The sequence below is a fragment of the Zingiber officinale genome, chromosome 8B (genome assembly GCF_018446385.1).
Source record: "Zingiber officinale cultivar Zhangliang chromosome 8B, Zo_v1.1, whole genome shotgun sequence".
Taxonomy (NCBI): domain Eukaryota; kingdom Viridiplantae; phylum Streptophyta; class Magnoliopsida; order Zingiberales; family Zingiberaceae; genus Zingiber; species Zingiber officinale.
Genome location: NC_056001.1, coordinates 58,067,571 through 58,095,460, shown reverse-complemented (window position 1 = coordinate 58,095,460; position 27,890 = coordinate 58,067,571). Strand labels below are relative to the sequence as shown.

Below are 27,890 nucleotides of genomic sequence, written 5' to 3'. Positions count from 1 at the left end.
ACAAGCGAGGAAGAAAGGCGCAGAGATGAAATGCGAAAAGTAAAAGAGAAGAAAAGAAGAAAAAGGTTCGGAGGCGGGGGACTGGGTCGTCAAAAAAAATCACACGAGTAGGAAGGAATGAGTTTAGTTATAACCTAGAGGGGGTGAGTTATGAAATTAGGAGTATTAAATCCATATTTTAATTTCGATTCACATCTACCAAGCATCAAGAATGAGAATGAAATATATTTCATTCTCATTCCAGTCTCCTAAATTCATTTATCGAACACCCTAACTTTGTTGGCAGAAATTTGTAAAGAAATTATGAATGATATATTTATTTTTAATAATTAAACATCGAAAGATTGTGTAAATATGTTTTTGAATTATTAGTTCTATTTATTGAAACTGAAATCACTATTTTCAAAAAATATTAATTTGTTTCCAGGTATTTAAAAGTATTAATGATATATCTATTTTTAATAATTATCAAAGCGCATATTTTTAAATTATTACGACTATTTATAGAAAATAAAATTACAAATAAATATTTACTTTATCCACATAAATTTGTAAATAAAGTATTAATAATATATCTATTTTTAATAATTAAACATTGAAAAAAAATTATAAAATTTCTACTTTAGCATATAACTAAATATTTACTTCTAATTAACTCTCTCTCATAAACAAATTAATTTAATTTTTTTATATCATGATATTAAATTGATAATAACAGATACTATATTTATCTTAGTAAAAAGGTCAAGCAAGATATATTTTCTAATGTAGATATATTTTCTAATGTAGTCATCCAAAATATTTATAAAAATTTCTCCATTTTTGTATTATTAAGATATGTGACGGTGTGTATTTTTTATATAAAAATAATAAAACTTAAAATTATTTTCAATATGAAAATAAAAAAACATTAATGACAAAAGAAGTTTTAGAAAAAGCTGCTGTATGAGGTCGTATTTTGATCAGTACATTCTTGAACTAACATAATTTAATTGAATTTTACCAAAATTAATTATTAAACAGTTTAATATATATATCCATATATATATGATTAAAATTATTTTAATATTAGTTAAAACTATTATTTTAATATTTATTAAAATTAGTTTAATGCCGGTGAAAACTGCTACACTCCTAATATTATTTTGTTTTAATATTCATTAAAATTTAATAGTTTTAACTAAAACTAATATAATAATATTAGATTGATGGTGTAAGAAGGATGATTTTAATTAGAATTAAATTTAGGATGAAGAATTGTTTTAATATATATTTTTAAATATATTACGATTATAAAAATAAGAAAAACCATTCACTTGACATTTTAAAATACTTCTTATTAATATTAAAATATTTTGATATTTTGTATCCTTTCTCCAATTAACTTAGTGGCAATTGAGAAGGATAAATTAGAAAGTGTAGATGGTAAAATAGAAATATAAGGGTGTTTTGCTAACAATAAATTATAAAATGAAGGTAAAATAAAATAAAATAAATCAATAAAGTGTAAGGGTCTGAAGATAAAAAAAGTCTACCATATAATTACGGAAATGCCACCGTTGGGTTGTCAAAGTCTGCTCTGTTTTAAGAAGAGCAGAATCGCTGGCTTTCCCTGAAACAGAGCTGAGCCGAGCTGCTTCTGATCGATCGGCCATGGCGGAAGGACTGATCCCTTTCATCTACAGAGCGATCAAGAGTAGGAGGCGGAGGGACCAGACGTTCAGCCGCTCCCTCTCCACCGGGTCCGAGCGGTGGTTCGGTCTCCCCAGCCACCGCCACCACAAGCTCCTCCAACCGCCGGCGATCAAGCTCGGGAGCTTCTCCGAAGGTGCAGCCGGGCAGGGCGCCGGCGTCCACCACCGGAGGCACCGCTCCATGGAGGGCTTCTCCGCCGCGGAAGAGATCTCCACGCCGGAGGGCGGCGGCAGCCGCCAGGCGAAGGAGATGGTGAGGTTTGGAAGCGGCCGCCGAGTCTTCTCCTGCATCACCGGCGCCAATTGAGCCGATAAGTAGATTAATTAATTAATTAATTATTAATAATCATGCAATTAACCGTGATTTTAAAATAATTAAGCACCTCCTCTTTAATTTCTATTTTTTATTTTTATTGAAAAATGTAGAAAAATACAAGTTGTGTTTGAATGGCTGGTGAAGTATAATAATCTCCTTTTTCTAAAATAAATTATTTGAATTTTTAAATTGACTATCTACCAAACTCTCATTTAAAATATCAAATAAATTTATATTTTATTTTCTAAAATAAATTGTTTTATATTTTATACGAGTGGGGCATTAAAGTGACTATCTATCTACTACCAACAAGAAATCTAATGAACATGATGGGTGCATTTATTGATGCCATTATGAAAGTGCTTATCTAATTTTATAATTTTATTTATAGAAAATAGATCTAAGATAGTTTGGTATGTAGGTTGATCTCGATTGTGATGCTTGATTTGATCTATATAATTTATTTATTAGTTCGATTTGATCAATTATTTCTCATCTATTTTAAGTGTTTCACTCTCAATTTATTATTTCATCTCGAGCAAAGTCATGGCAAAAAATAAATATCGATGAACTAGATAATAGTGTCTTGTTTCAGTCCCATAAAATTTTTTTATTAAGATAAATTAAAAAATATTTTTAGCATATAATTAGAAGTTCAACATCCTATAAAATTTTTTTATTAGGATAAATTAAAAAAATACTTTTGGCATATAATTAGAAGTTCAGCATCTCATAGTTATATATTTCACTTAGATAAAAAGTTAACTAGAGGATGATAAATTTACTATAATGGATAAAGATCAATTCTTATTGAGCACATGTTTTCGGAGAAAAAACTCTTCTCACCCCTAGTCATTTGATGGTTGACTATAAATTGATCTCATAATTTATCTCCTTTGACATAACCTGAGGACTTTTTGTTATAATACAATATGAATATTTCATATCTTATCAATATTATATTATAACAACATTTCAATTTTGATCAACATTAATAATATCGTATTGTAATAATTACCGTTTATAAATTTTTTAATATAAATATTTCATCTTTAGTCAACACCAATTAATAATAGTTATAACATTTATGAATCATAGCAGTTACAACCTATATAATTTATTTTTATCAATACTAATTAGTATTGCATTGTAATCATTATAAAATTGTAGTTATTATAATTATATAGTATTTATGATTTTGTAATTACTATAATAATTTAAAATTAAGGATAATTTTAAAAAGTAAAATGTACCGAGATAAAACACCCTTTGATAATAAATAAAAAAAACAATATTGGCAATTCTAATAAAAATGGACATCGTCTGAAAATTAAACCCTCATTATTAAACAGTTGATATTTGACAAAGATACACATACGGTTGGTCAGTTCGATCGAGTTCAACATAGACCAACCCGCCTTATGGCAGACAATTTTATTTTTAAAATAAATAATTAAAATATAATTTTGAAAAATATTTTTTATACGAGAGATGTGGAGTCGACCAGTGGCAAACACGTGGCACGTCCATGAGCGGTTACTTATCTCTAAATTTAATTCGCCCTCGACGCGGAAGCAGGCGCAGCGCTTTCAGCGCACGCGCAATCGACGCGCGGACCTCGCCATTAGATGCAGAGCCTACAGCTGGATCGAAGCCCACTCCTCCTCCTCCTCCTCCTCCAGCTACCGGTCTTCCATCTCCAACTACAAGATCGGAAGAGCGCCACCGAGCGATATCCCCTTCGGCCCCCTCCGGATCTGCTCTCGGTACGTGATGGCCCGTGTTTTTTTGCCTTCCCGTCAAGGTTTCGTCTTTCCGTGTTTTGAAACCAGATGCGTTTGTTGATCTTGTAGGCGATCCGCCATGGCGTCCTCCGGCGAGCCCAAACTCGCGGAACGGGAATCGAAAGAGGACGAGAATGAAGGAAAAGGGGGCTTTTTGGACAAGGTCAAGGACTTTATTCATGATGTGGGCGAGAGAATCGAGGAGGCAGTCGGATTCGGGAAGCCCACCGCCGACGTAACCGCCGTCCATCTACCTTCCATCAACATGAAGAAGGCAGACATCGTCGTCGATGTCCTGGTCACAAACCCTAATCCGATCCCCATCCCTCTCGTCGACATCGATTACTTGATCGAAAGCGACGGGAGGAAGCTGGTCTCTGGATTGATCCCCGATGCGGGCACGATTCACGCGCACGGTTCGGAGACGGTGAAGATCCCGGTCACTTTGATCTACGATGATATCAAGAACACTTACGGCGACATCAAGCCTGGAAGCATCATCCCTTATAGGGTCAAGGTCGATCTCATTGTAGATGTGCCAGTTTTCGGCAGGATTACGCTGCCCCTGGAGAAGACTGGCGAGATTCCAGTGCCCTACAAGCCGGATATTGATGTTGAAAAGATCCACTTCGATAAGTTCTCCTTCGAGGAGACGATAGCTTCGCTGCACTTGAAGCTAGAGAACAAGAACGACTTCGACCTGGGGCTGAACGCATTGGATTATGAATTTTGGCTGTCTGAAATCAGCATTTCTAGTGCGAAGTTCAACAAAACCACAACAATTGAGAAGAACGGGGTTGCAAGGATGGAGATCCCTATCTCTTTTAGGCCCAAGGATTTCGGCTCTGCACTGTGGGATATGATTAGGGGAAGAGGCACCGGGTATTCCATTAAAGGGAGCATCGATGCCGACACTCCATTTGGCCACATGAATTTGCCGATCAGCAAAGAGGGAGGAACCACTCGCCTTAAGAAAGGAGATGAAGATGATGATGACAATGAGGTAAACTAGTAATTATATCGTCCTTTGCTTTGTACTAGAGTAACATGCTTGCAATTCAATTTGTTGGTAGTTTTTATAGATCCATCTTTAAGCTCTGCCGATGACAAATAAACTCTACTATGGTCAGTCCAAGACCGAATAAAAGAGGACTATGTTAGATTGTCAGCCAACATAAAACATGGATAAATATTATGTATGAATCCATAAAATTATTGTGCTAATGTTAGATTATTCTCGGAAAAAAATATAGTAAGGGATCGAGCCTAATGGCGTAGATCCTAACCTTTGCCAATGATAAATAAACTCTGCTATGGTCATAACTCAAAACGGAATAAAAGAGGACTTTGTTAGGTTGTCAACCAGCATAAAATGTAAGCAAATGTTATGTATGAATCCATAAAATTATCGTGTTAATGCAAGATGGTTCTTTAAAAAAGATATAATAAGGGATTGAGCAGCTGAGCCCAATGAAGTAGGAGGATCTATATAGCTGGTTGATTATTGTTGTATAGCTGGTTGATTATTGTTGTATAGATCCATTCTTAGCCATGTGTTATATTTAACTGCCTGTATGAAAGTAGTTGTCACATTGTGAATTCTAACTGTGGAACAGAGTTTGGTCTTGGATGCAAACCTCACTTAGATGGACTAGATGCATACAATATGTTTAGATAGTAACACCAGTTTGTGTAGACGAGAAAACTGGACGCGAGTATGAATTACTTGAGCAAAATTTATAGAGAAAAAGTAGGGGCCTCTATCCATTCTCCAACAATGACATCTTTAAGACGACCTAGACAACTTGTAAAGAATTACTTTGCATTTGGCTAAGGACTACACTTGCATCACATGGAATAGAGAAGAAAACATCACTAAGTGTTGAACATGGTAAACTTATCTGTTGTTAACAAGTTCTAGGAAGTTAAAATCTAGTCCATTTATATCCTCGAACTGTGTTTACAAGTTGATTGATTTGCTGAACCTGTCATATTTTCATGCAGGACTAGAGCAAAGAGTCAAGTCTTCTATGTGAGAGGAGCATAAGGTTATATATACTTATTTGAGATAGAAAAATCTGTTACTATTTTCTTTGCAAATAAGCTGCTCAGATTTATAGTCCATTTGTGTTTTTTTATCTCTTGACCTTTGGACCATGAGTATGAGGTGTTGTGTGACTTGTGAACTGTTTTAGTGTGTTGGTTTTAATGTATATTTGGCAGCCATTTATCGTGCTTGTTTCTGTTATGTTGTAAGTTTTAGAATTAAACAAAATTTTTGAAAGAAATGAGCCAATATATTAGGATTAAAATTCTCCATTTTCAGCTACCTAGTGCTTAAAGATGCTCACTGTTTTTTTAGGAGAATGGAAGAGACTAATTAGTCCTCATGCTCAATTGGTAGAAATGTCTCAGATAGAAATGTATTTTGAAGAAATAGATAAACTATGAAATGAAGTATTAAAAGGTTATTTTTATATAATTATATTGTTAAAATGATGTTTTTTAAAAAAAATTATTAAAATAATATTTCATTTTAATTTAATATTTAAAATACTCTTATCACCTCGAAAGCTACTCTAAAATGTGAATCAATACAACTTGGATAAAAATAAAAAGAGCATTGTCTTTTTTTTTTTTTCTTTTTTCTTTTTTTTTTCTTTTTTTTTTTAATTGTCAAATATATATATGTTGTTATAGTAATTAACAATAACATGTGCATCGGGTCAAATTAATATTATTTTTATTAATAGTGGTCCATAATGTGACATTCATCGCTCATCAAACCAATATTATATTATATCAATCCCCAGGACGTAGCACAGATGGAGAGTGCATGGTTCTGTAGTTGAAAAGTCCAGGGGTTGATCCTCGGAGTGTTACTGTCTGGGGTTAACGTCTCCGTCATGTATTTTCTACCTGTGTACCTGTATTTACCTTCCTCCATATCCGTGGGACCGGCTCTAGGGGAGCTGCTTCTGAATATTATATTATAACAAATCAATATTATATTATATTGTAATAGTCATAAATCATAAAGACTATAATACATATATATTTTTAATTATATTATAGTAACTATAGTCTATAGAAATGTAAGTTTTATAATTATATAGTTATATATAATTATAGCAGTTATAACATCATAATTACAAGTAATAATAATAGTTATAAGATCATAATTACTACAATATCTTAGAAAATAAAATTTAATAAATAAAAAAATTAATGCCTCATTACCAATTCTAATAAGAAGGGATGCTCTTTTAATTTTTGCTCATATAATTTTAAATTTTAATCAAAGTTGTTCCTTTAGAACAATGTATTTCTAGGTGGCAGTAGTTTTGATTTGATCTAAATACTACGTCCTTGGGTAAAGCTGTTTTACTGTCCTGCAATACAACAGTTGAAGGATATTTTAGATATTAAATTATAAAATGAGTTGATGGTTTTAATAATTTTTAAAAGAGGATTTTTTTTTTTTTTTTTTTTTTTTACGATCTAGATATTTAGATGCCTCTATTTTTCCTCATTTTATTATAAAAGAACTATCATTTTAAATAATTATTACAATATCTTTTAATATTTTCATCAAAATTCTACACTCGAGAAGATGTACCTCGGTGTATGCATCGTCGGCGGCGCGGAGGCGTTTCTTGCTGAAGTGTCGGCTGCCATCTTTCTTCAGGAAATCTGCCTGCCTCGCCACTCTCGCCTGCAACGCTGCCGCCTACCGTCCGCGACTGCCTGATCTGAAAGAGGCGAAAGAAAGAATGAACAACGAAAATGCGGCCTGATTATGAAATAAAAATGACCTTAAGGTGGTGACTGTAAAATTATGCACCGAATGTACAGTCATTATCCTCCAATTAAAGCGAAAATAATAAAATTAAATTTCTCCTAATGATGTTAATAATATGAAATAATTAGATACTCTATGTAACATAACGGATCTCGTCTTCATGGATAATTAAATGATAAATTTAAATTAAACAATCCAATTTCTCTTTATATAGAGAATAAAATGATATATTTTTTCTTTAAAAACAACCCAATTTTTTTTTTATATCACAGATTTGCATCTCAAACTCTACGGCACAGTCAAAGGCACAAACAAATTTTACAGTATTACAACAAACAAAACTGCAAGAGGATGTGTCAACACACATCGAAAAGTTCGATAGGCAAGTAACTCCAGCAGTACACAAGCAAAATTGTTTCGGAAAATGATCTCTGTCTCCCAGTTTGCAGGGAGCAGAAACTGGGAGAGCAAATCCGAAATAGAATGTCACCACTTTGTCAGTCGAGTGGTTTTGGTAGACTTTCTAACTCTGCGGTGGCATAAGATGTTCACGTACCTGAGACTAGCAATCCACCGCTCGTGTGTTAAGATCTGATACGAAGAAATAGTTTCAGCATCAAATTCTCTGCGTCGAAATTTAAACGAGAAACCAGCAAAACAAAGGAACCTCTGAATTTATGGATGGTGATCGCAGATCAGTGGTGTAGAGTACTAACTAGCCGTGCTCTACCCGGATTAAGCAAAGAGTGAGACATTATCCATCCCTAAGCAAAAGAAATGGCATCGTCAATAGAGAGTTCAGAAATACTTGAAATATAGATCAGTTTCAATGATAGAAGAACCAACAAAAAGTTTACAATAATTAGATTGAACATAAAAAATGGTAAGTCGACAATGCATCACCTGTTTGGTAGCTTTATTCTTGAACATTGTATATGATGATGACACGATCTTGCAAGACTCAGCGATGTGAGAAAGAAAGTTGTCATTTGAAACAAGCAAAGTTCCTTCGTGTCTTGATTGGTCACTGCTGCTAAATCTTCTCAAAGCTAGTTTTGAGTTTGACGACCGGATGAAATGCAGAAGAACATGCGCCTGTCGTAAAAGAAAGTTGTCTTGTTAAGTTGGTGTTTTTTTTTTTGTATATTTGCCATTTAGTAATCAGTGCTTACATGGAACGCCGCTTTTAGTATATCATCTGATTTTGCTTGATCCTTGAGCAATGCATAAATTTTACCCTTTGAAGGGTTATAGGTGACCATGTATCTCTCCTCCTGCAATTAGAAGCAACAAGATAGGCGTGTGGATTAAAATTATAGCAAGCAGGAATCACAATCTCAGTATATACCTCGAACAAGGGTTGCGTGGCAAGAAATGAAGACAGCTCCTGGAACGCTTCAGAAAATCTTGATCCTGAAGACGATGTAAAGTAGATGTAGAAGCCTAGCCGGATGAATAGAGATAAGGGTACCTTATTTGCCGCGTACCTATAACTACTGGTGTATGGTTAGACCATGGAGGATTGAAAATATTCTCCTTTACGTTTCCTTCCTTTAATGATGGAACATGTCCTAAAATTTTTTTGGAGTATTATTAGTAGGTATTACCAAAGAAGATGATAAGAAAAAATCTGCTCCAAAGGTTGCCAAATGTCATTATCTTAGTCGATGTACTAGAAATGAAATAAAACTCACAAAACATAGTTCAATTTGGTTATATTTGAATTAAATCCAATATAAGATTTTCTGTTCTAGTATATAATTAACAATTATAACCAGATCTCCATTTACTAAAGCCTTAGTCCATATCTAAGGACCTTTGAATTTATTCTCTGTTTATCAAGGTGATTTATGTAGAATGAGCTTCTCAGAATAGATGGTATCGACAGTTGACAAGTTAAATAGGATTGGAATTAGAAACGTGATGGATAAAGGAAAAATCTAGTTAACATAGTAAAAGGGTTAAACAAAAGCGATATAAGAGATTAGTATTGCTAGTGGCATAGCATGACATAGCATATAATTGCAAAATCCATAAAGCCAACCTAAATAGTTTGGACTAACATAACTTAGAAAAAAAAGGGCAGCCCGGTGTACGAAGCTTCCACTATGCGGGTCCCGGGGAAGGATCCATTGTACGCAACCTTATCCTACTTTTTGCAAGAGGTTGTTTCCAGAATTCCAACCCGTGACCTTTTGGTCACAAATCAACAACTTTACCGTTGCTCCAAGGCTCCCCTTCTTGCGCCAAGGCTCCCCTTCTAACTAACATGACTTAGATGTTGAAAAATCTGCTCTAACATATGGCCCTTTTCTTTCTTTTTCCAAAAGAACCATTCATTATTCTTAAATACCATTACCTATTCACCTGATTTTATTATTCAATCAGTATGTATCTATACAGTCGCTAGTTTTTCAAACTTTTCTCTATTAACAAGATCCTCATAAGTTTGGGAGCATTGCCTACCTGAATAGATCCTAGTTCAGAGTTGATCATGCAAGTAGTTAAGCACACAACATCAAAGTACTTCAGCATATCTTAGTGCAAACAAAAATGCATTTAAACTATACATATCTTGCTTGACTTACCAGTCTTGATGAAGGAATCCACAGCCACAGTGAATCTTGCTGTGTTTAACGTATTCAATACTACTGATTTGACCTAGCAAAAATGAAGAATAAGCAAAATAAATTTGTTGAAGAAACTGTCAGAGAAAGGCACACAGCACCTTAGGCCCGATAGAGACTAACCTCTTGATATGAGCTAAATAGATATCCACATGACAAGAATGTGAATGAGGCCACCAAAGATGGATTTCGTTTCGATATCAAGATACTCAGTCCAGTGCCCAACTAAACAAAGATAATTTATCAGCCATTAAGATTTGATGCAGTATTATTGTCAAAAATTAGTAAAGGAAAATGCAGTATAGTCAAGACAATTTATCTGCATTCTAATTTCTAAAATAATAAATCATTTTTCGGAAAAGCATATAAGCATTGCTGTATAATTTATTCAAAAAAAAATGCATTCCTAATAGTAAGATCCTCATTATCTTGAATAGTTGAAGCAAATGCAAGCGGTTGATTTGATATATATTATAATTGTCTGAAAGTTCTTTTAATGTAGAACACAATCCAACATAGTATCTGTGAAGGCTAAGAAAAGTTGCATATCAACTCTACCAAGTTGCTTGTCTTCTAATGCATATTTTAAAATCTTTCTGAGGTAACTGTGAATTTATTTATTTACCTTTATCTTCTTATTATATTTCTATTTTGAATAGTTTGCAAGAATTACTGTCAATCTAGAAAATAAAACTGTGGGACAAAAAAAGGAAGTTGGAAACTCAAAAACAAAGCATAGCTTACAAATACTGCTTTCTAATTCCATCCATTCCAACATTTGCAGAATTCGATATGCCTTGAGAAACATCAAAAGGATTTATTAGGGCATGTCATCGAGAAAAAAGAGAGTAACTTAACTGACTCCTGCATAATAGCATATTAGCATACAAAAGTTACACTATGAGAATAGAAGGGATGAACCAATTTGCTAATTGGAAAGTTCTCGAACTTTTAGGATGTCCATATTCCAAGTAATGATTGATCAGAATAGCCTACCAGATCAGCTATATTGGCAACACATTCTCCTTTAGCAGTGACGTCCCCTATATTTTCTCCTTTTGCATAGGCCTTGTATATTGGAGTGCGTGTGGATGTCGAGGTAACAACAGCAACATTCTGTAAGGGAGACAGTTAAGCTATCACACATCATCTACATCCTTTTATCCTTGGGTAGAAACTAGACACCGAGCGCATAGCTTCCTAACCTTAAGAACATTGGCTGCACATGCAAGTGGCAAGAAAAGCTGTGGAACTGCAGCAGTTGCTAACTCTACTCCTGCACCTAACTCCATTAAAAGATCACCTGCAAAGCGAAGCTGAGGAGAAATATAAACTATCAATCAACACCATACATAGAACCTATGAAGTCGAAAGAGCACAGGTATGTACCTGCTTCAGATCATAGTCAAACTTCTTTCCTTGACGTGAATAGAGCATTTTGCCGACACGGCCAGCTCCATCCTGGAGAATTTTTTAAAATAGAGGGTAAAAGCCCAAAATGAAGTACTTGGTCAAACACAGGCAAATGGAACTGTTTGGACCAACCAACAACACAAAATCTATCATCAAATAACAATAACAAATCATTCTTCAAGTAATGCAAATTTTGTTTTTTTACAGGATGTGTACTTGAAAGTGTATAGAAATTCTCTTATTTAAAGCAATTATTTCCTGCAAGGCAAGGATATACACAAGAAAGAATAGTAAGATCAGAAAAGAAACAAGTTTACATATAGACACTATCTGATCATAACCAAAAAAAATAGGTGAAAGTTGATCCATCCCATTACACAAAAAAAAAGCCTGTCACTTTTTTTGCCCCAATGGTACCCGATTCAGCATTGTTTTTTTAGCAATGCTATTCATAGGAATCCAAGACTTGTTACAATATTATAGGGAAAGATAATAGGAGGTTGCTTCAAAAAAGAGATCTATCATCTCCATTAAAAGAGTAAACACATCCATGAACATAATTTTGCAGATAACTAGAACATAATTTTGCATCTACATGAGATACTGTTTTTTTAACACACACAAAAAAAATAATTTACCTTGAGTATCCAATTGATGGCAACAGCACCTGATGCAGCTGTATTTTTGGATACTCCCGCAGAATTTAACAGAGTCCTTGTTGTGAAAACACCCATGGCTCCACCAAAGAAATGCTGAACAAAAGAAGTAAACACTAGTGAGGAAGAACTCAAGTAAACAAGAAACAACAATGTCATCCTCCAGTATAAGGACAAATTAATAACTGGATTCACACTATTTTGGATAAACTAGTATGTACCTTCAAAGCCCTCCATGTCATATATGGGACATAAGAAGGGGTTACACAGTCAGGAAAGCCATCAGGCACTACATACGATCTTATGAATGACATCATCTCCTGCATAAATGTGAATTTAGCAGTCAACGTTGATCTTAATACTAGTGCTAACTAGCTACAACCTCCATTTAAATCCACAAAATATAAGTCATCACTTCCTCTAGGAGTCACTGGATAAATTACACACAATTGTTATACCACATAGCATACAACATTAAAAATTTCAATAATGTTTTTCAGAACCGAAGCAAAAAAATTACATATCTCAATCTTTGTAGATATACATATGTAATGTAAGCAAGATGGCCCACATTAAAAGGGACAAACATGAACTAAGACAGCATGGAAAAATAACCTTATTTCATCACTTGGAAAACTGTGGTATGCTTCCCTCATTTCAGAGGAAGCATATGCTTCAATATCTTAAAACTCAAGTGTGTTTACACTTTACAGGTACACTCATATCGTGTTTTTTTTTACAAAGGTAAGATACTCTTTCTACCAACATTTTCAAGGAAAAAGGGACCTTGAAAACATCTTCCATATTATGATCTCTCATCTTCCTACTCGAGCAAATTCTTTCTATAGGATGTTAAGGAACAAAAGATAGTGTTAAATAAAAGATATATAATTCTGTTTCGATTAAATCCATGAGAATATGATCTCTCTGGTGTATTCGTAAAACATGACACAAGATGCCAGCTTAATGATATTTTCTTACATGAGATAAAAGGAATTCCACAGTGCTAGAATCAAATTAAGCATCAACCTCAATCAGAACAGAACTGAGGATCGTCGGAAGAATTCACCTCCAAGGGATCCACGGGGTTCTGCATCGGGACGGCGCGAAGAGACGGTCCCTTCCTCGCCTTCGTCCCGGGGGGGCCTTCCACGTCATCCAGCACGTAGCTCCACCTCCTCCCGTCGATCTCCTCACAGCAGAGAACCCTAGGAGCGGCTGGCGCGACGAGGGCGAGGCCAGGGTCGATAGCCGTCCCGAACTTGATCCCGGCCTGGATCCAGTCGTCCCGCGCCGTCAGCGCAGGGGACGAGGCGAGGGTAGCAGCGGCGCTGGAGCGGACGGCGTCCCGGACGATGTCGCGGGTCTCGGGCGCGAGACCCGGCGAAGGCTTCAGCGGAACCGGAGCCATGGACGGATCTAAGGGGGACAGATGCGGATTCAGATGAGGAGAGGAGGTTCGCCTCGGTTTTATCGCGGGAGCTTCGGGGGGCGTCGACGTCGCCGGGGCAGTGACAGCGGCCAAACCGACGCCGTCCAAATAAAATTAGTTCTATAAATAGATAATTAAACACTTGTGAAATTCTTGCGTGGCTGGCGGTGGATCACCGAACCGGCCCCACTTGGTCCGGACGAATCGCTTAATGAACCGAGTTCACGTGGGAGTTGCATCAGGAGTTAAGTTTGCCGTTGGGTTGGTACGATCCAATTCCTTTTACTTGTGTTTGTTTGTTTATTTGTTTTTTTGTGTTTTTTTTCGTTTCCCACTAACTATAACGTAAATCAAGAAGCAAAGATCGTGTCACGAATAATTCAAATTCTGTAATATGTCATGGATGAGATTCAAATTATTATTGTCCAAGGAGTTCGTCACACTGTTTGCCATGACAGTGTACTCGGGAGGCTTGTTTTTGTGTATTTGTGTTCATTTTTTGGATGTAATTGAGATGAGATGAATAAGAATGAGAAATGAAATAAAACTGCTAAGAAGACGAAATTGTTTACGGGTATAATAAGGTCATCGACCGAGTAAAGTAACACACTAGAGGTTATGTGACCTAGAGTCAGTCTCATGAGCTAGCTTCGTTGCTTTAGTAGCTAGAGATGTAATTTTATTGGCATGATGTAGCTTAAAAATGTAGAACCGTCGTATTAACAACTCCCTAAAATGATCTCAGGTTGTATGGAGCAAGATTTAACAGGAGCACTTGTAGCACATGATGTAGCCCAAGGGATTATGGATGATAAACAAACTTAATTACTAACATATTGTGGCTCTACTCTCCACATCCAAGTTGTTTCTTTGTTTGCACGTCAACATCTTTCTACGGGTGCCAACTGTCATGTCTGGAAGTTGAGTCAGTCGAATTATCAGGATGATATAGCTGGAATGTTGACCAAATCGCTATGACCTAAAAGGGGGTATGCTAAGTTGTTTCTTATGTTGACCAAGTTGTCAGAAGTCTTCTGATCAATGCTACCTGTAGCCAGCGACCGGGTTATCCGGATCCCTGGTACCCCGATGCTCGAGGCAGATCTAACGAATATGTAAGGAATAGACTAATAGTAGAATAATGAAATGAATGTAGAGTAAGTACGGTAACGTACCCTGGCCCGGGGGGCGTCCTCTGGTGGATCGGTGAACTAGTCGTGACACTGCTCGAGTTGTCGCGACCCGGAAGAGTAGATGACTCCGAGCAGGATGAAGAACTGGATCTAACGACACCTAGACGAGCGTGACCTAGATCCGGAAGACGGCATATAGGCCGGGATATGATATCGGCACGTGGGTCGGGATACAATAACAGCATGAAGGCCGGAACATGACAAACGGCTGGAACAAGATAACGACGCGAAAGCCGAGAATAACCACAACTCAAAGGCTAGAGACGGGCTAGATGAAAAAGGTCGAGCAAAATGCTGAATGGTCAAAACACAGGCACCATTAAACACGGATCAGCATCGTATCTAAAGGCATGAGCGTCGGCAAGTCAGATCCGCCAATAAGGGTGCCCGTTGGTTGGATTCAACGACGGGGGCGCCGACAGTGACGTTGGCAGCAGCGTTGACGGCTGGTGGTTGCTCACCGGGACTGTAGACCGGGCGAGAGGTGGCACTGTGGCGTTGGCGTGGAGAGGCAGAGAGAATCGTCAACGCGTGGAAGGTGGCGGTGGTTGCTGGAAGCGGTTGTGGATGCGCCGACGCGCCAAGGGAGAGGGAGACGACATGCGTGGTAGCTACCTGACCCGCAATGAGGACTACGCGGCAGATCGCGATGGTGGTTGGAATGCTGTTGTAATCACCAAAAGCTATCGGCGGGTGATGTGGGGGAACAGGAGGCGACTACGGCGTCGCGAGAGAAAACAACGGCCGCTAGAGGCGGTGGGGGGACGACTGTGGAAAGGGTGGAGCTAGCACTGGCGTTAGAGAATAGGCGGCGCTGGCTAGTCCAGTGAGCGGCGAAGGCGACGGGAGTCCCCCCTCTCCCTATGTGTGTGGTAGCAGAGAAAAACACCAACCAGCCTCTTGTGAATAGTGTCTTCTCCTCCTCTTAATGCTCTAAACCCTGATTTGACAAAAATATCCCTCCTTTTCTTCTTAATTCCTCCTGGGCCCTTAAGCTATATCCATATCACCGACAATGCCCAATTTGATCCCTCCAACGATCAAGTCATCGTTGAGCTGAAACAAGATAAAATGGCGAAGAAAAAGAGCAAAAGTAAAGTTTTGATACCACTATGTATAGAGGTATGTTCCTAAACTTTAATGGTCCCCTCAGGATGGACAGTTGGCTAGTGTGTGGTGGTGTTACCACCATAAGATCCGGAGGTCAAATCTATTGGGGCAATTTCCCTAGGTCAAGTTTAACCAGTTTGACTAAACTTGAGTCAGGATTTGAGTTTTGATGTTTCACAATATAAGGAGATTGCTGGAGCAATCGTCCGGTTATGAAGGTGGACAAAGGATTGACCAGGTTGATGAGAATACAAGTCAAGTAGGTCAAGGTTGACAGGAGACTTGGCTGGGAAAGTTCTAACTGGAGGTTAGACATTTGGAAAGTCCTGGTGAGGAGCCAGACAACGGGAAAGTCCTAGTGTGGAGTTAGGTAGGAGAAAGTCTTGGTGAGGAGTCAGGCAACGGGAAAGTTCTAGTGTGGAGCTAGGCAGGAGAAAGTCCAAGTATGATCTTGGCAAAGGAAAAGTTCTGGTGAGGAGCCAGGCAATTGGAAAGTCCAAGTGTGATCTTGGCAAAGGAGAAAGTCCTTGTAAGGAGCCAGACAATTGAAAAGTCCAAGTGTGATCTTGGCAAAGAGTGTAAGTCCAAGCATGTGATCCTGGCAAGGTAAGTCCTGGTATGACTTGGCAAGGAAGACCTGACAACTAGGATGAGGCCGAAGGAAGCTCCTAAAGGCAAGGCGCGAAGGATGGGAAGATATCCGAGGGACGCGAGGCTGATGAAGGAGGCTAGAAGGCTCGTTCGAGGTTGGTCGGGTGTGGCCAAATGTTAGGCATAGAGACCCAACAGGTCATGGTTGACCGGGATTGGGTTGGAGACTTTGGACTTGAGATTGAGTTAAGTCCAGGATGGTCAATCGATTGGGAAATTGATTGAACCAGGTTCCAATCGATCAGCCGATCGATTGGAGTGTGTTGCGAAGGAAGAAATGACCTAATCGATTGGTCGATCGATTGAGTGTATAAGTTGCGAGCACAGAGGCCTTCCCAATCGATCGGAAAATCGATTGGGAATCTCCAATCGATCGGTCGATCGATTGGAGCTGGGAGTTCTCGCGTGATCGCGAGAACACAGAAAGCATCTGAATCGATCGCTGGATCGATTCAGAATGTCCCAATCGATTGGCCGATCGATTGGGATTCGACTGTTGCGCAGGATGCAGGTGATGGACGGCTGGGATTGTGCGGAGCTAACGTGGCGATCGATTGGGGTTGATTTCAATCGATTGGGAGCACAGGATATAGCCGTTGCGGAGCGTTTTTCTCCGTAGATCTTTGCAATCTTCTCCTGCGAGCTTACAGCGATCTTCACAGTGATTTCTCCGGCACTCACGCCAGTTCTTGAAGGCACTTGAGGAGCATCTTCAAGGTTCAAGAGGCAACAACAAGTAGCAAGAAGAAAGGTGTATTCACTTGTATTCTTAGAGTTTCTTCTTGTATTTGTGTTTGTGTTATGTGTGAGTTTGTACGAGGCTTCTCCGCCTTCGGCTGCGACCGAGAAGGAGGTTTTCATTAGTAAAGATAGCATGTCGTGTGTGGATCCTTGGATTAGTCATCTCTTCTTGAGGTAGATACCAAGTAAATCCTAGGTGTTAGCATTGTGAGTGTTTGTCTTCGAGTATTCCATTGCACAACAACAAGACGAAGCAAACCGACGCAAGCACGACGTAACGTTATTCACCCCCTCTAGTGGGCACATCGGTCCCAACAAAATCTTGACTAGTAGTCGGGTCTCTAGCTAGCTTCGTTGCTTTAGCTAGCTAGAGATGTAATTTTATTGGCATGATGTAGCTTAAAAATGTAGAACCGTCATATTAACAACTCCCTATAATGATCTCAGGTTGTATGGAGAGAGATTTAACAGGAGCACTGGTAGCACATGATGTAGCCCAAGGGATTATGGATGGTAAACAAACTTAATTACTAATTGTTGTGGCTCCTACTCTCCACATCCAAGTTATTTCTTTGCTTGCACGTCAACATCTTTTTACGGGTGCCAACTGTCATGTCTGGAAGTTGAGTCAGACTAATTACCAAGATGATGTGGCTGGAATATTGATCAAATCGTTATGACCCCAAAGGGGGTATGCTAACCTATCTTCTATGTTGACCAAGTTGTCAAAAGTCTTCTAGTCAATACTACCTGTAGCCAACGACCGAGTTATCCCGGTCCCTGGTACCCCGATGCTCGAGGTAGATCTAACGAATATGTAAGGAACAGACTAAAAATAGAATAATGAAATGAATGTAGAGTGAGTACGGTAACGTACCCTTGCTTGGGGGCGCCCTCTAGTGGATCGGTGAGCTAGTCAGGACGCTGCTCGAGTTGTCACAACCCGGAAGAGTAGATTACTTTGAGCAGGATGAAGAGCTGGATCTGAAGACACCTAGTCGAGCGCGACCTGGATCCGGAAGACGACATGTAGACCGAGATATGATATCGACACGCGGGCTGGGATACAATAACGGCATGAAGGCTGTAACATGACAATGGGTTGGAATAAGATAACGGCGCAAAAGCCGAGAACAACCACAACTCAAAGGCTAGAGACAGGCTAGATCAAAAGGGTCGAGCGAAATGTTGGATGGTCAAAACACAGACACCATTAAACACGGATCAGCGTCATATCTAAAGGCAAGAGCGTCGACAAGTTAGATTTGCCAATAAGGGTGCCCGTTGGTCGGATTCAGCAACGGGGGCGCAGGCAGTGATTCTGGCGGCAGCGTTGGCGGCTAGTGGTTGCTCACCGGGACTGTAGACCGGGAGAGAGGCGGCGTTGTGGCATTGGCGTGGAGAGGGAGCGAGAGTCGTCGACGCGTGGAAGGTGGCGGTGGTTGCTGGAACTGGCTTTGGACGCAGCCGACCGCTAGAAGCTGCTATGGACGTCGACGTGCCAAGGGAGAGGGAGACAACGTGCGTGGTAGCTACCTGACCCGCAATGAGGACTACGAGGCAGATCGCGATGGTGGTCGGAATGTTGTTGCGATGGCCGAAAGCTATCGGCGAGCGACGTGTGGGATCCAGCCACAATACCACTTGCAAGTATACCTGGGATGGGTTTGCTCCATTCCCCTCAAGACGGTCTAGTGGTTAGTGCATAAAATGCTACCAACTTAAGGTCTAGAGTTTGAATATTGATACAACCGAAGTAAATGTCTCCCTTATGTTCACCCGTGATTTATCTCATCTTTTGCCAACTTGGGTTGCGTTTGCCCCATGTGAGCCAGATTCAAGAGTCCCTTGGTATCCCTAACCTTGCGATGGTTAGGGCTCACACTCTCAGGGCCGGAGGTGGGTATCGTTCAAGATTGAGCAACTTTGACACGATCAATGACATCGATCCGACAATGTACTTCAAACATCAAACATTCTGCTGTGATCAGACTTTTGATGCTATGTGTGTCCTAAACAACACAAACAAAACGCTGAAGCAAATCCACACTAATAAAATTATTCATTATCCACAAGAACATCAGTGCAAGGTTACATGCCAACAAATAACAATTAAAATTCGACGAGCAAACAACTTATTCAACTCGCATAACCTTAGCATTCGGGGCGATGGAGGTCTATCTATACAAATAAATAAATAATCGAACAGTTTCAGTAACGGGCAATACCACATAGGAAGGAGCCATCGAACATTATGCTTTTATATGGTTCTCCGATGATCCCCTGACATCGATAAATACTAATGGGCAGAGCAGCATATTGCACATTTGCCAATCACCGTCCTGTTTTGGCTCGTTTCATGCCCGTGCTATTGAACGGAGACAAGCTCGGGCTCAATTGAGGGCTTTCTTCTCGGAGAGTTCCGTTCAGAATGGCTAATTCCCTCAGCTGTTGCTTCTTGTAGTAGTCCACAGACTCATCCTGCGAGATTAGCATTAAGTAAGTTGATCAGGATTTGGAAACCAGTGGCAATACAGCGATAGCGAGGCATTGATGTATACCACTGGCTTCAAGAGGTCTTCCAGTATCGTCACAGCTTGATCCAAACGACCGTCGACTACATCAGCCGTGAATTCGGCCTCTACAAGAACATGTAATGGCTCATTCAGGTGCTCGTATCCAGGTTTATCTCTTAACTTTTCCTCCTGCAAAAGCGAAAAATAAATAAACTACAATTTATTATAAACTTCTCTCAATGGCAGGACAGATTAAAAGAATCTTATGTATTTTTGTTATAAGCATATTTATCCAAAGACAAGCAACATTCCATGAACCATAGCAACTACAAAGGTGCTCAGACCTGTTTGAAAGCCGTAGTATTAGATAATCAAACTTCTTATACTAGAATAGCATATACCTTAAGAAAAAGAATTTTATTCAATTGATATTGTAGAAGCAAACGAGAGGTATCTGTATTGTTGATTTGTTCACAACAAACCCCACACTAGGGACATGGATACATTGAAAACAATAGAATATTGTTGGAAGGACTCCAGGATGATCGGCAAACACAGCCATAATAGAAGTAATCAGTTGATGTACTTGAGAAAGTTTGTTTCAATTGATTTTTTTTCCAAAAAAAAAAACAAAAACAAAATCTTACAGTTTGCATTTTAAAGGCTGCACTTCTCTGTTTCATTTAACAAAAAAAGGAGATTCCTCAATATCAAAGGTTGAAGAGGACGAATATCGAAGCATCAGTCTCACTCAAAAACTAGGACTTATATAGTTGATCATATTTTCTTTCGAGAAAAACGCAGACCATGTTATGAACTACCTTCACCAAATCCTTCACGGAGCCTCTACCTCGGATATATACTCTGCATTGAGTTGTAGCTTCAACTCTTTTCAAGGAGTTCCCTCGAGGTCCCAACAAGCGACCAACAAAGTTGTACTAAGTAAAATAGAGTGACACGTTAGTAAAAGTTTACTATCCAGTGACTGAAAGATAGGAGAAATGTACAGACATTAGGATACTTGTCGACAGGGACATCTAGCCTCACAATTTTCTTCACAATTGGGCTTGTGTTAACTCTAGTAATTCCATTCCAGCCTATATTTGATGTTTGGATAGTCCCAACTCTGTTGAGGTACCCATTTTCCTGGAAAAAAAAAGAAGAAGAAGCATAACAATGGTGAGTTGTCTTAATGCAAAATTCGGTATCCTCTAAACAATACTAGCCAATAAAAAGAATGATCTTATAAATTCACATCGTTGAGGAATGAACATTATTTAGTTTATCCTCACTGTGTTTCCTCCCTTCCTCTCTGCCCTTCTTTATTTCAATCAAGCAAAAAAGTAAATAAGTTTGGATATTCACGAACAAAAAAGTAAAAGACTGATAAAACTGATATAATTAAAAATGAGTTCATTTTTTAAATGATAATTTTGTCAAACTTTTTTTCTAAGGAATCAAAATAGTTCATTTTCGAAGATGATTGTATCACTTGCATTCTGTTATTTGGAAATTAAACAATATCAGTGTATTAGTGAAATTTAAGTGTATTCGTGAAATTCTTGGTTTCTGTGTTGCACAAAACCAGAAACATATATATGGAATAAAAATAAATAATTGTAAGTGAGAAAGCAGATCAACCACCGGTGAAATAAATTTTCTTTTTTATGGAAATTATCACTCTAAAATTTGTTATTTGAACTCAGTCAGACCTCACTGCTTTGCCAATCTGCATCTATCAGGTTTCTGTTCTTTGAAGTTTTAACCAGCTATTTAAGCTGCTAGTTTTGGTAGCAAATATGTCTTTATTGTAGTGATCTAAAGAGCTAAAGCTTGACGCAAGGTTTCTCCAATATTGAAGATAAGTAATGCCCAGATAAGGTGTTGATGCACAAAGAGATGCCATTGAATTAACATGCATAACACTTCAGTTTAGAGTGAGTTAGATTGAATTTTTTTTTAAGAATTATAACTCTGTTAGCCAGACTTAAAGCCACACAATGAACTTTGTGGTGGATCATAACTAGCACAGTATAAATTTGACGTTGAACAAAAAAAAAGGAAGAAAAGACTTCATGGCTTGAATGGAGGAAAGGAAAGAGATATAGGTACCAAACAAAAATGACTCTTAGCCAGTTAGAAAATGTTAGCCTGCAATTGTAACCAAAACCAGACTGCAGGACCATAATAACTGAGGATCTGAATAGAAAAAAACTACTGAATAACCTCATATAATTTGAATTAGCTGCTTTGTCACACCAGTTTGGTTTAATTTGAACAAATAAACACATGTACTTTCTTCTTTATGGACTTGAGAAACAGCAAAAAAAAAAACTCATATTAGCTAACAACCGAGATGTTAGACATTATATGATGTAGCTAGAGATTGTGAGGCCTGGTGAATATATAATGGCAGCACATATGGGAGAGCTGCAGAGATGGCATATTTTACTGGTTGAGGTTGATTAATAATGTTTTTGGAATCTTACAGAATTTCTAGAACTCCATAACATATTCCATTCATCTCATCAACATTTTATATAATATCTTTGATGTCTCCATTTGGTAAGAAAAAGAACAACCTGAATCTGTGAGTATTAGAATATAACCAATTTGTTTCCCAAGTAACCATGAAATTAGAGATTTATGCATTCAAAAAGGGCAAAAACTCCGAGTGTAGTAAAAAACCACATAAAACTGTATTACCTCTGTCTGCATTCCTGACCATCCCTCTAGATCCATTGGTTCACCTAATCTTAGTGGAGAACCATGATCCATTCTCTCAGAATCAACAAAAGAATGATTAGGCACCAAACCAGAAGCCCTCATAATTTCTGAAAAAATAACAGTAATTTCATGATCAATTTTGTTGTCATGCAGGATATGGAACAGGTAAATGATCCAATGGAATTATTTGCAAACATCAAGTCATCTGACAGAGTGCAGGGATTAGCAAAAGAATTAGTCCACAAAGAAATGTGCAAATCATTTGATTCAAATAAACAGAAAAAAAAAACATTACAGCCAATGATACCACCATCATTATAGGTCAAAGCTTCAATCATGGATAATTGAAAATCGGGCACCTGCGTCATTGCTATGCTCATGATTTGACACTGAGAATGATTGCTACCATGCACACTTTTTATAGAAGCTTGACTTCAAATTACATATATAGCATTTTCCCATACATTATATGAGGTTTAGTTCAATGGCTCCAAGTCATCCATCAATCCTTGGTAACGAGCTTTTTTTCTCCAAGGGAGGACATCTCACTCTGATCGATATTGTTTACCTGCAGTGATTCTACATCCATCACAAATTTATCATACTCTATCTTGGATGCTAATAAATTGGACCATATCTGTAGTGCTTTTTTGGGCACCACCAATAAGAGGGTTCATCATCTAACAAGCAACATAGGATCACATTTTTCAGTTGATTTTATTGGAGCCTGATAGTGTTCAACCAGACTTACTTATGACATCGGCGGCAATTATACTTTCTTGTGGTGCACTCCCCCTTTATAATCGATTATTGTCAGATCCTACTCTAACATTTCGTGTGAATTACTTTCCCTTGGCTCAAGTTGACATTCAGTTAGAGGTGCATCTGGTATATTATAGATTTTTATACGGTGAGCATCTGTTGTTGCTCTTTATATCTTCTGATGGTGCACTCCCCCTTTATAATCGATTATTGTCAGATCCTAGTCTAACATTTCGTGTGAATTACTTTCCCTTGGCTCAAGTTGACATTCAGTTAGAGGTGCATCTGGTATATTATAGATTTTTATACGGTGAGCATCTGTTGTTGCTCTTTATATCTTCTGATATGCTCCTTCACTGTGGCAGATGGTCCAAGGCAATCCTGCCGAAGTGCCAAATTTCCCATGTTTTAATCCCTGTAAACTTATCAAGATATTCACAGCAACTAAAATGACTTTGCCTTGGTGACTCTTGGTCTATCCTTTTTAAACCCACCCCTTCCATTGATTTAGGGAATTCAGGAAGCCAAGCGGTCCCTAGCATTCTGCAAATTTTGAATAATCGGTGGCATGTAAGGTCTATACCAACATACAAGCAACCCTTTCCAACCTCTCACCATGCCTAGGATTAGAACTGTTCAATTAACCCATTAACTTCTCGAGCTCAACCATTGTCACAAAATTCTTAAGCCAAAGTTAATAGTAATCTCACGCATTTCATTAAATCTTCTTTAATATCCCACAACTCACCACCTGGGACTAAACTAGTGTGTGCCCCAATTTACAACAACTAGATCAATTGATTCCACACCAGATAAACTATCTAAAGAAAGTTTTAAAGCAATTAAAGATCCATCAAAAGCAACATGTGGAGTCAACCAAACCAATCAATGTAACAAGCAGAAGAAACATGCGACTGCATACCTAGGTTTAAAAGCCTATGGCAGAAGGGAAGGACTTGCATAAATGGTATCATTTTCTGCCTCTCAGCCAGTAATTCAGTCAAATATCTGCAAAGACACCAATATCAGCTAATGAATCACAAATCCTCAGATTATAAATCAATTTTAAACTGCAGCGGACATAATTATGCAGTAGTTTCAACTACTAGATCTTCTTTTGATTGAATACACTATGGAGAAGTTGGCTGCCGCCTTTAGAAGACTAGCACAATGATGGAAGCAGAACCAGGTGCGGATCTGGCAATAACTAAACATCAAGCATTACAAAGTAGCATATTTACGATACAGCAAGCGAAAACCATGTCCAGAAGCAAAACTTAAGCATGAAATCTTAATCAGCAGCACGAAATCTAGAAAAGCCCCAAACTCAAAGATTCAAAAGCTACATCAAATTCAGGTCAACCGATTGAGAGCCAAACATCCGAAACTCCAAACCAATAACCGCAAAAGCATCATCAGAGGGGGTAGCACCGGTTACCAAACCTCTCTCTTTCCGAAGTCGCAGGCGACCTGATGGAGTGGTGCGGGGAAGGAGATGAGTGGACACCGGAAGGCGAGTACTGGAAGTAAGCAGGAGAAGGGATTCTCTCGTCCATGCTCAATCCGCACCGATACCTTTCAAAGAGGCAATTTTGCAAACCCAAAAGAGGCAACTTTGAAGAACGCTGCTGCTGCTGCTGCTCCACCACCTCCTCCTCCTCCTCCGCCTCCTCCCTATCGAGGTAGAGATCGGAGAGGGAGAGACGTGCCCAGAAAGAGAGCCTTGGATGCTCCTTCTGGGAGTATATATAGAATTCAAATGATTGAGAGGACGGGGCTGGTCGCTGCGTGTTACAGATCTTGCACAGGCTTTGGAGTTATATTTCTGTCGGTGCTTGCTCTGCTTCCGTGTACGGGCGGCGCGGCTGCTGTTGCCGTTGCCGCTAAGGCGGCGCATCAGAGCCGTTCGTCCCCGGGCGGACGGATGGCGATGCACCTGGAACTTATCTTACTCGCCATCTGTTCGTTGACTTGGAAAGTTTGGGGTCGTTCCGCGGGTTAGTTTGAGCAGGCGGTTCGTTCCTTGACTCCGGTCCGGTTTTCTATAATTGGACCGGATCAGACCGACAACCTCGTACAGCGACAACCTTTTCCATTTTTTAAAAAATATTTGGTGCACTTTTAAAAAAAGTTTCACTATTTTTTTATTATCTTTTATATATATATGAGTGTTTTCTAAAATTTAAATTATTTTAACATTAAAACATCTCTATTTTATTTTATTTTTTAAAATTATCATCTAAATTATTCATTCCTTGAAGGAGAACAATTTTGACTAAAATTTAAGATGCATTTGAAAAATCAACAAAGATTAAGGAGCCAAAATTGACTTCTCGGGCATGACATAAACCTAAACGAAAAAATAAAATAAAAATAAAAATAATTATTTATTTAATAGAATATTTATAAAAGGGGACTTCTGGTTGCCTGTTGGTGTGTTTATTTAGAAGGAAATAAGATGGAATAGCAATATAAATGAAATAGCTTTTCAGTTTTTTTCTTTATGTTTATTTGGAAGGAAGAGTGAAGAAGAAAGCAACTTAATCCCGTCTAGTGAGACCCAAATTGAGAAAGCAAATTTTGGTACACTACATTTAATATCTAAGAGATATGCAGTCATATTGATGTGGCTCACATAAATCATGTGCATATCGTCTTATCTGGCTAAGAGCATCCACATCAGATACTCTAAATATATATTTTACTTTAAATTTTATATTTTACCTAAAAATATCCCTTGCATCAGATACCTTATTAGTTCCCTAAATTTAGATTAACAATAACTCCCTAAATTTAAGGAATAAAAACGCTACCCTAAACATTAAAATATTATTATCATCGTTTCTTTTTCTCTCTCTCCAAGGCTTGCAATACTATTCTCTTCGTTTCTTTTCTCTCTCTCCAAGGCTTGCAATATTATTCTCTTCGTTTCTTTTCTCTCTCTCCAAGGTTTGTCGTTTCTCTCAACGCCAACGCTGATTTCTTCTTCTTGCTCAGGTTTTCCATTTCTTCTCTTCGTTTCTTCTTCTCTGCTCAAAGGTTTGTCATTTCTTCTTCTCTCAAAACCTATTTCTTCTTCTCGCTCAGGTTTGTCATTTCTTCTTCTCTGCTCAAAGATTTGTCGTTTGTTCTTATCTCAACATCTGCTTCTTCTTATCTCAACCCTCATTTTCTAAAACCTCTCACACTTTATTTATCTGAATTTTACAGATCGACGGCCATCCGTGGAAGAGTATTCCGAGTTTTTGTTTTCTCTCCCTAGGGTTTTTGGGGCATTTTTCAGCAGATTTCACATTCTGAGTTTAGGATCACTAGATCTTTGATCGGGAACTTGTAAGTTTTCTCACGATCTTATTTTCTTTGTATTTATCTTGCAATTTTATTTTTAGTTGCTTTATTGTTGATTTTGTATGAATGTGCAGATTTTATGAAGGATTTTAGTTTTTTTATTTTTGTATAGTTTACTGACTCAAGGGGTTCTTTTGTCATTTTCAGTTATTTTTTTTATACTATATTTTCTTCTTGGAGAAGAGTCGTGCATGTTACGATTGTGAGGTATTTATGGAGAGTTTTGGTTGTGTGATTATAAAGTTGGTCGATTGCGATTTTTAATAGGTGTTTGTGAGATGACTTGATTGCCTTGGTTTATAAATGAATTGAAGTCGTTTAATGAAAACGATTAATATTTGTTGCGCATCTGCCATTCTACATGTTCGTTTGCATTTAGTGATTTTTACTTCTTTTTTTCATCTGCTTGTTCCCATGTTTATATGTATAATTTTGTAATGGAGAGTTGGCTTAACTAAAAATCATGGGAATCGAGCAAAGAATTAACTGTGTGTGAGATCTAATATGTTGTTCGTGGTACAGATTCTTTGAAACAATGATATTTTCATCAGTAATGTCTTATGCAATGAGTGTAAGGAACTAAGGGGGTGTTTGGTTGATGGGTTTAGGAATGAGGGAATGGAATGATAGTAAAAGATGGTGTTTGAATTGTGAGTTTGAGAATCACATTTTGGGAATGATTACCAGATTTATGGGAATCAACCAAACTCATATAACTAGGTGGGTTTCATTTCCATTCCTATTTCCATTCCACCCTACTATTAAACTCATACTCATAGTCATTCCCATCATTTAACCAAACGCCCCCTAAATGATTTTACTGCATGGAAAGTTTAACTTAAGAAGGGAATCGAGATCACCATCTACTATAAAATTTTTTGGTTAATATATATCTCACTATTTCTTTGACTGGTATCTATACATGTTGATTATATAACAAATTGTTTAATTTTTCAGCACTATGGATCCTCAAAGTGGTGATGGAATCTTCACTCAACTTTTACAAGATAGAGATCCAAACCTTCTGAATGATTTCGTGACGGCCATTCCGACTCCTCAAACTACCATCGAAGGCACTAGTAAAAAAATTCAGCGAGGTGTGAATTTCACTCATGAAG

At 38.1% G+C, this 27,890-nt stretch overlaps 4 protein-coding genes across 7 annotated transcripts; 2 read left to right on the top strand and 2 right to left on the bottom strand.

Annotated features, from left to right (window-relative positions):
• Nucleotides 1-1,568: 1,568 nt before the first annotated feature.
• On the top strand, nucleotides 1,569-3,113 carry LOC122015938. The gene has a single exon (XM_042573047.1). It carries the CDS (start codon nucleotides 1,654-1,656, stop codon nucleotides 1,999-2,001), a length of 348 nt encoding a protein of 115 aa, XP_042428981.1. The 5' UTR covers nucleotides 1,569-1,653; the 3' UTR covers nucleotides 2,002-3,113.
• A 373-nt stretch (nucleotides 3,114-3,486) lies between these two features.
• On the top strand, nucleotides 3,487-6,042 carry LOC122015937. 2 transcript variants are annotated; one of them, XM_042573045.1, is made up of 3 exons: nucleotides 3,487-3,776; nucleotides 3,864-4,797; nucleotides 5,799-6,042. In XM_042573045.1, exons 1-3 carry the CDS (start codon nucleotides 3,502-3,504, stop codon nucleotides 5,802-5,804), a joined length of 1,215 nt encoding a protein of 404 aa, XP_042428979.1. In that variant the 5' UTR covers nucleotides 3,487-3,501; the 3' UTR covers nucleotides 5,805-6,042. The 2 variants fall into 2 exon arrangements, with proteins under 2 accessions (XP_042428979.1, XP_042428978.1); XM_042573044.1 differs by lacking the exon at nucleotides 5,799-6,042 and having other exon boundaries at nucleotides 3,864-4,875.
• A 1,255-nt stretch (nucleotides 6,043-7,297) lies between these two features.
• LOC122015936 (protein root UVB sensitive 6-like) lies at nucleotides 7,298-13,858 on the bottom strand. Of its 2 annotated transcripts, XR_006121009.1 has the most exons (15): nucleotides 13,362-13,858; nucleotides 12,514-12,612; nucleotides 12,275-12,388; nucleotides 11,613-11,684; nucleotides 11,429-11,539; nucleotides 11,220-11,339; nucleotides 10,347-10,448; nucleotides 10,185-10,257; nucleotides 9,084-9,167; nucleotides 8,945-9,009; nucleotides 8,769-8,870; nucleotides 8,500-8,691; nucleotides 8,264-8,360; nucleotides 8,153-8,187; nucleotides 7,298-7,546 (listed from the first exon to the last, which is right to left on the bottom strand). XR_006121009.1 is itself a non-coding variant. In XM_042573043.1 (14 exons), exons 1-13 carry the CDS (start codon nucleotides 13,701-13,703, stop codon nucleotides 8,292-8,294), a joined length of 1,545 nt encoding a protein of 514 aa, XP_042428977.1. In that variant the 5' UTR covers nucleotides 13,704-13,858; the 3' UTR covers nucleotides 7,802-8,187; nucleotides 8,264-8,291. The 2 variants fall into 2 exon arrangements, 1 of the variants encoding a protein (XP_042428977.1); XM_042573043.1 differs by lacking the exon at nucleotides 7,298-7,546 and having other exon boundaries at nucleotides 7,802-8,187.
• Nucleotides 13,859-19,453: 5,595 nt separating this feature from the next.
• On the bottom strand, nucleotides 19,454-25,155 carry LOC122015124 (KH domain-containing protein At1g09660/At1g09670-like). Of its 2 annotated transcripts, XM_042571825.1 has the most exons (8): nucleotides 24,868-25,010; nucleotides 24,506-24,621; nucleotides 24,347-24,432; nucleotides 22,642-22,769; nucleotides 20,947-21,081; nucleotides 20,757-20,873; nucleotides 19,981-20,124; nucleotides 19,454-19,900 (listed from the first exon to the last, which is right to left on the bottom strand). In XM_042571825.1, exons 3-8 carry the CDS (start codon nucleotides 24,396-24,398, stop codon nucleotides 19,754-19,756), a joined length of 723 nt encoding a protein of 240 aa, XP_042427759.1. In that variant the 5' UTR covers nucleotides 24,399-24,432; nucleotides 24,506-24,621; nucleotides 24,868-25,010; the 3' UTR covers nucleotides 19,454-19,753. The 2 variants fall into 2 exon arrangements, with proteins under 2 accessions (XP_042427759.1, XP_042427760.1); XM_042571826.1 differs by lacking the exon at nucleotides 24,506-24,621 and having other exon boundaries at nucleotides 24,868-25,155.
• Nucleotides 25,156-27,890: the final 2,735 nt, after the last annotated feature.

Coding starts and splice junctions, on each gene's coding strand:
- LOC122015938 (XM_042573047.1), top strand. CDS start 1,654: ATGGCGGAAGGACTGATCCCTTTCATCTACAGAGCGATCAAGAGTAGG.
- LOC122015937 (XM_042573044.1), top strand. CDS start 3,502: ATGTGGAGTCGACCAGTGGCAAACACGTGGCACGTCCATGAGCGGTTA. Junction 3,777..3,863: donor CCCCTCCGGATCTGCTCTCG/GTACGTGATGGC, acceptor TTGATCTTGTAG/GCGATCCGCCATGGCGTCCT.
- LOC122015936 (XM_042573043.1), bottom strand. CDS start 13,703: ATGGCTCCGGTTCCGCTGAAGCCTTCGCCGGGTCTCGCGCCCGAGACC. Junction 12,613..13,361: donor ACCCCGTGGATCCCTTGGAG/GTGAATTCTTCC, acceptor ACATTTATGCAG/GAGATGATGTCATTCATAAG. Junction 11,685..12,274: donor CCATCAATTGGATACTCAAG/GTAAATTATTTT, acceptor AAAATTCTCCAG/GATGGAGCTGGCCGTGTCGG.
- LOC122015124 (XM_042571826.1), bottom strand. CDS start 24,980: ATGGACGAGAGAATCCCTTCTCCTGCTTACTTCCAGTACTCGCCTTCC. Junction 24,433..24,867: donor GCGACTTCGGAAAGAGAGAG/GTTTGGTAACCG, acceptor GTGTCTTTGCAG/ATATTTGACTGAATTACTGG. Junction 20,125..20,756: donor CCGTGAAGGATTTGGTGAAG/GTAGTTCATAAC, acceptor TCGCTTTTGCAG/GAGGAAAAGTTAAGAGATAA.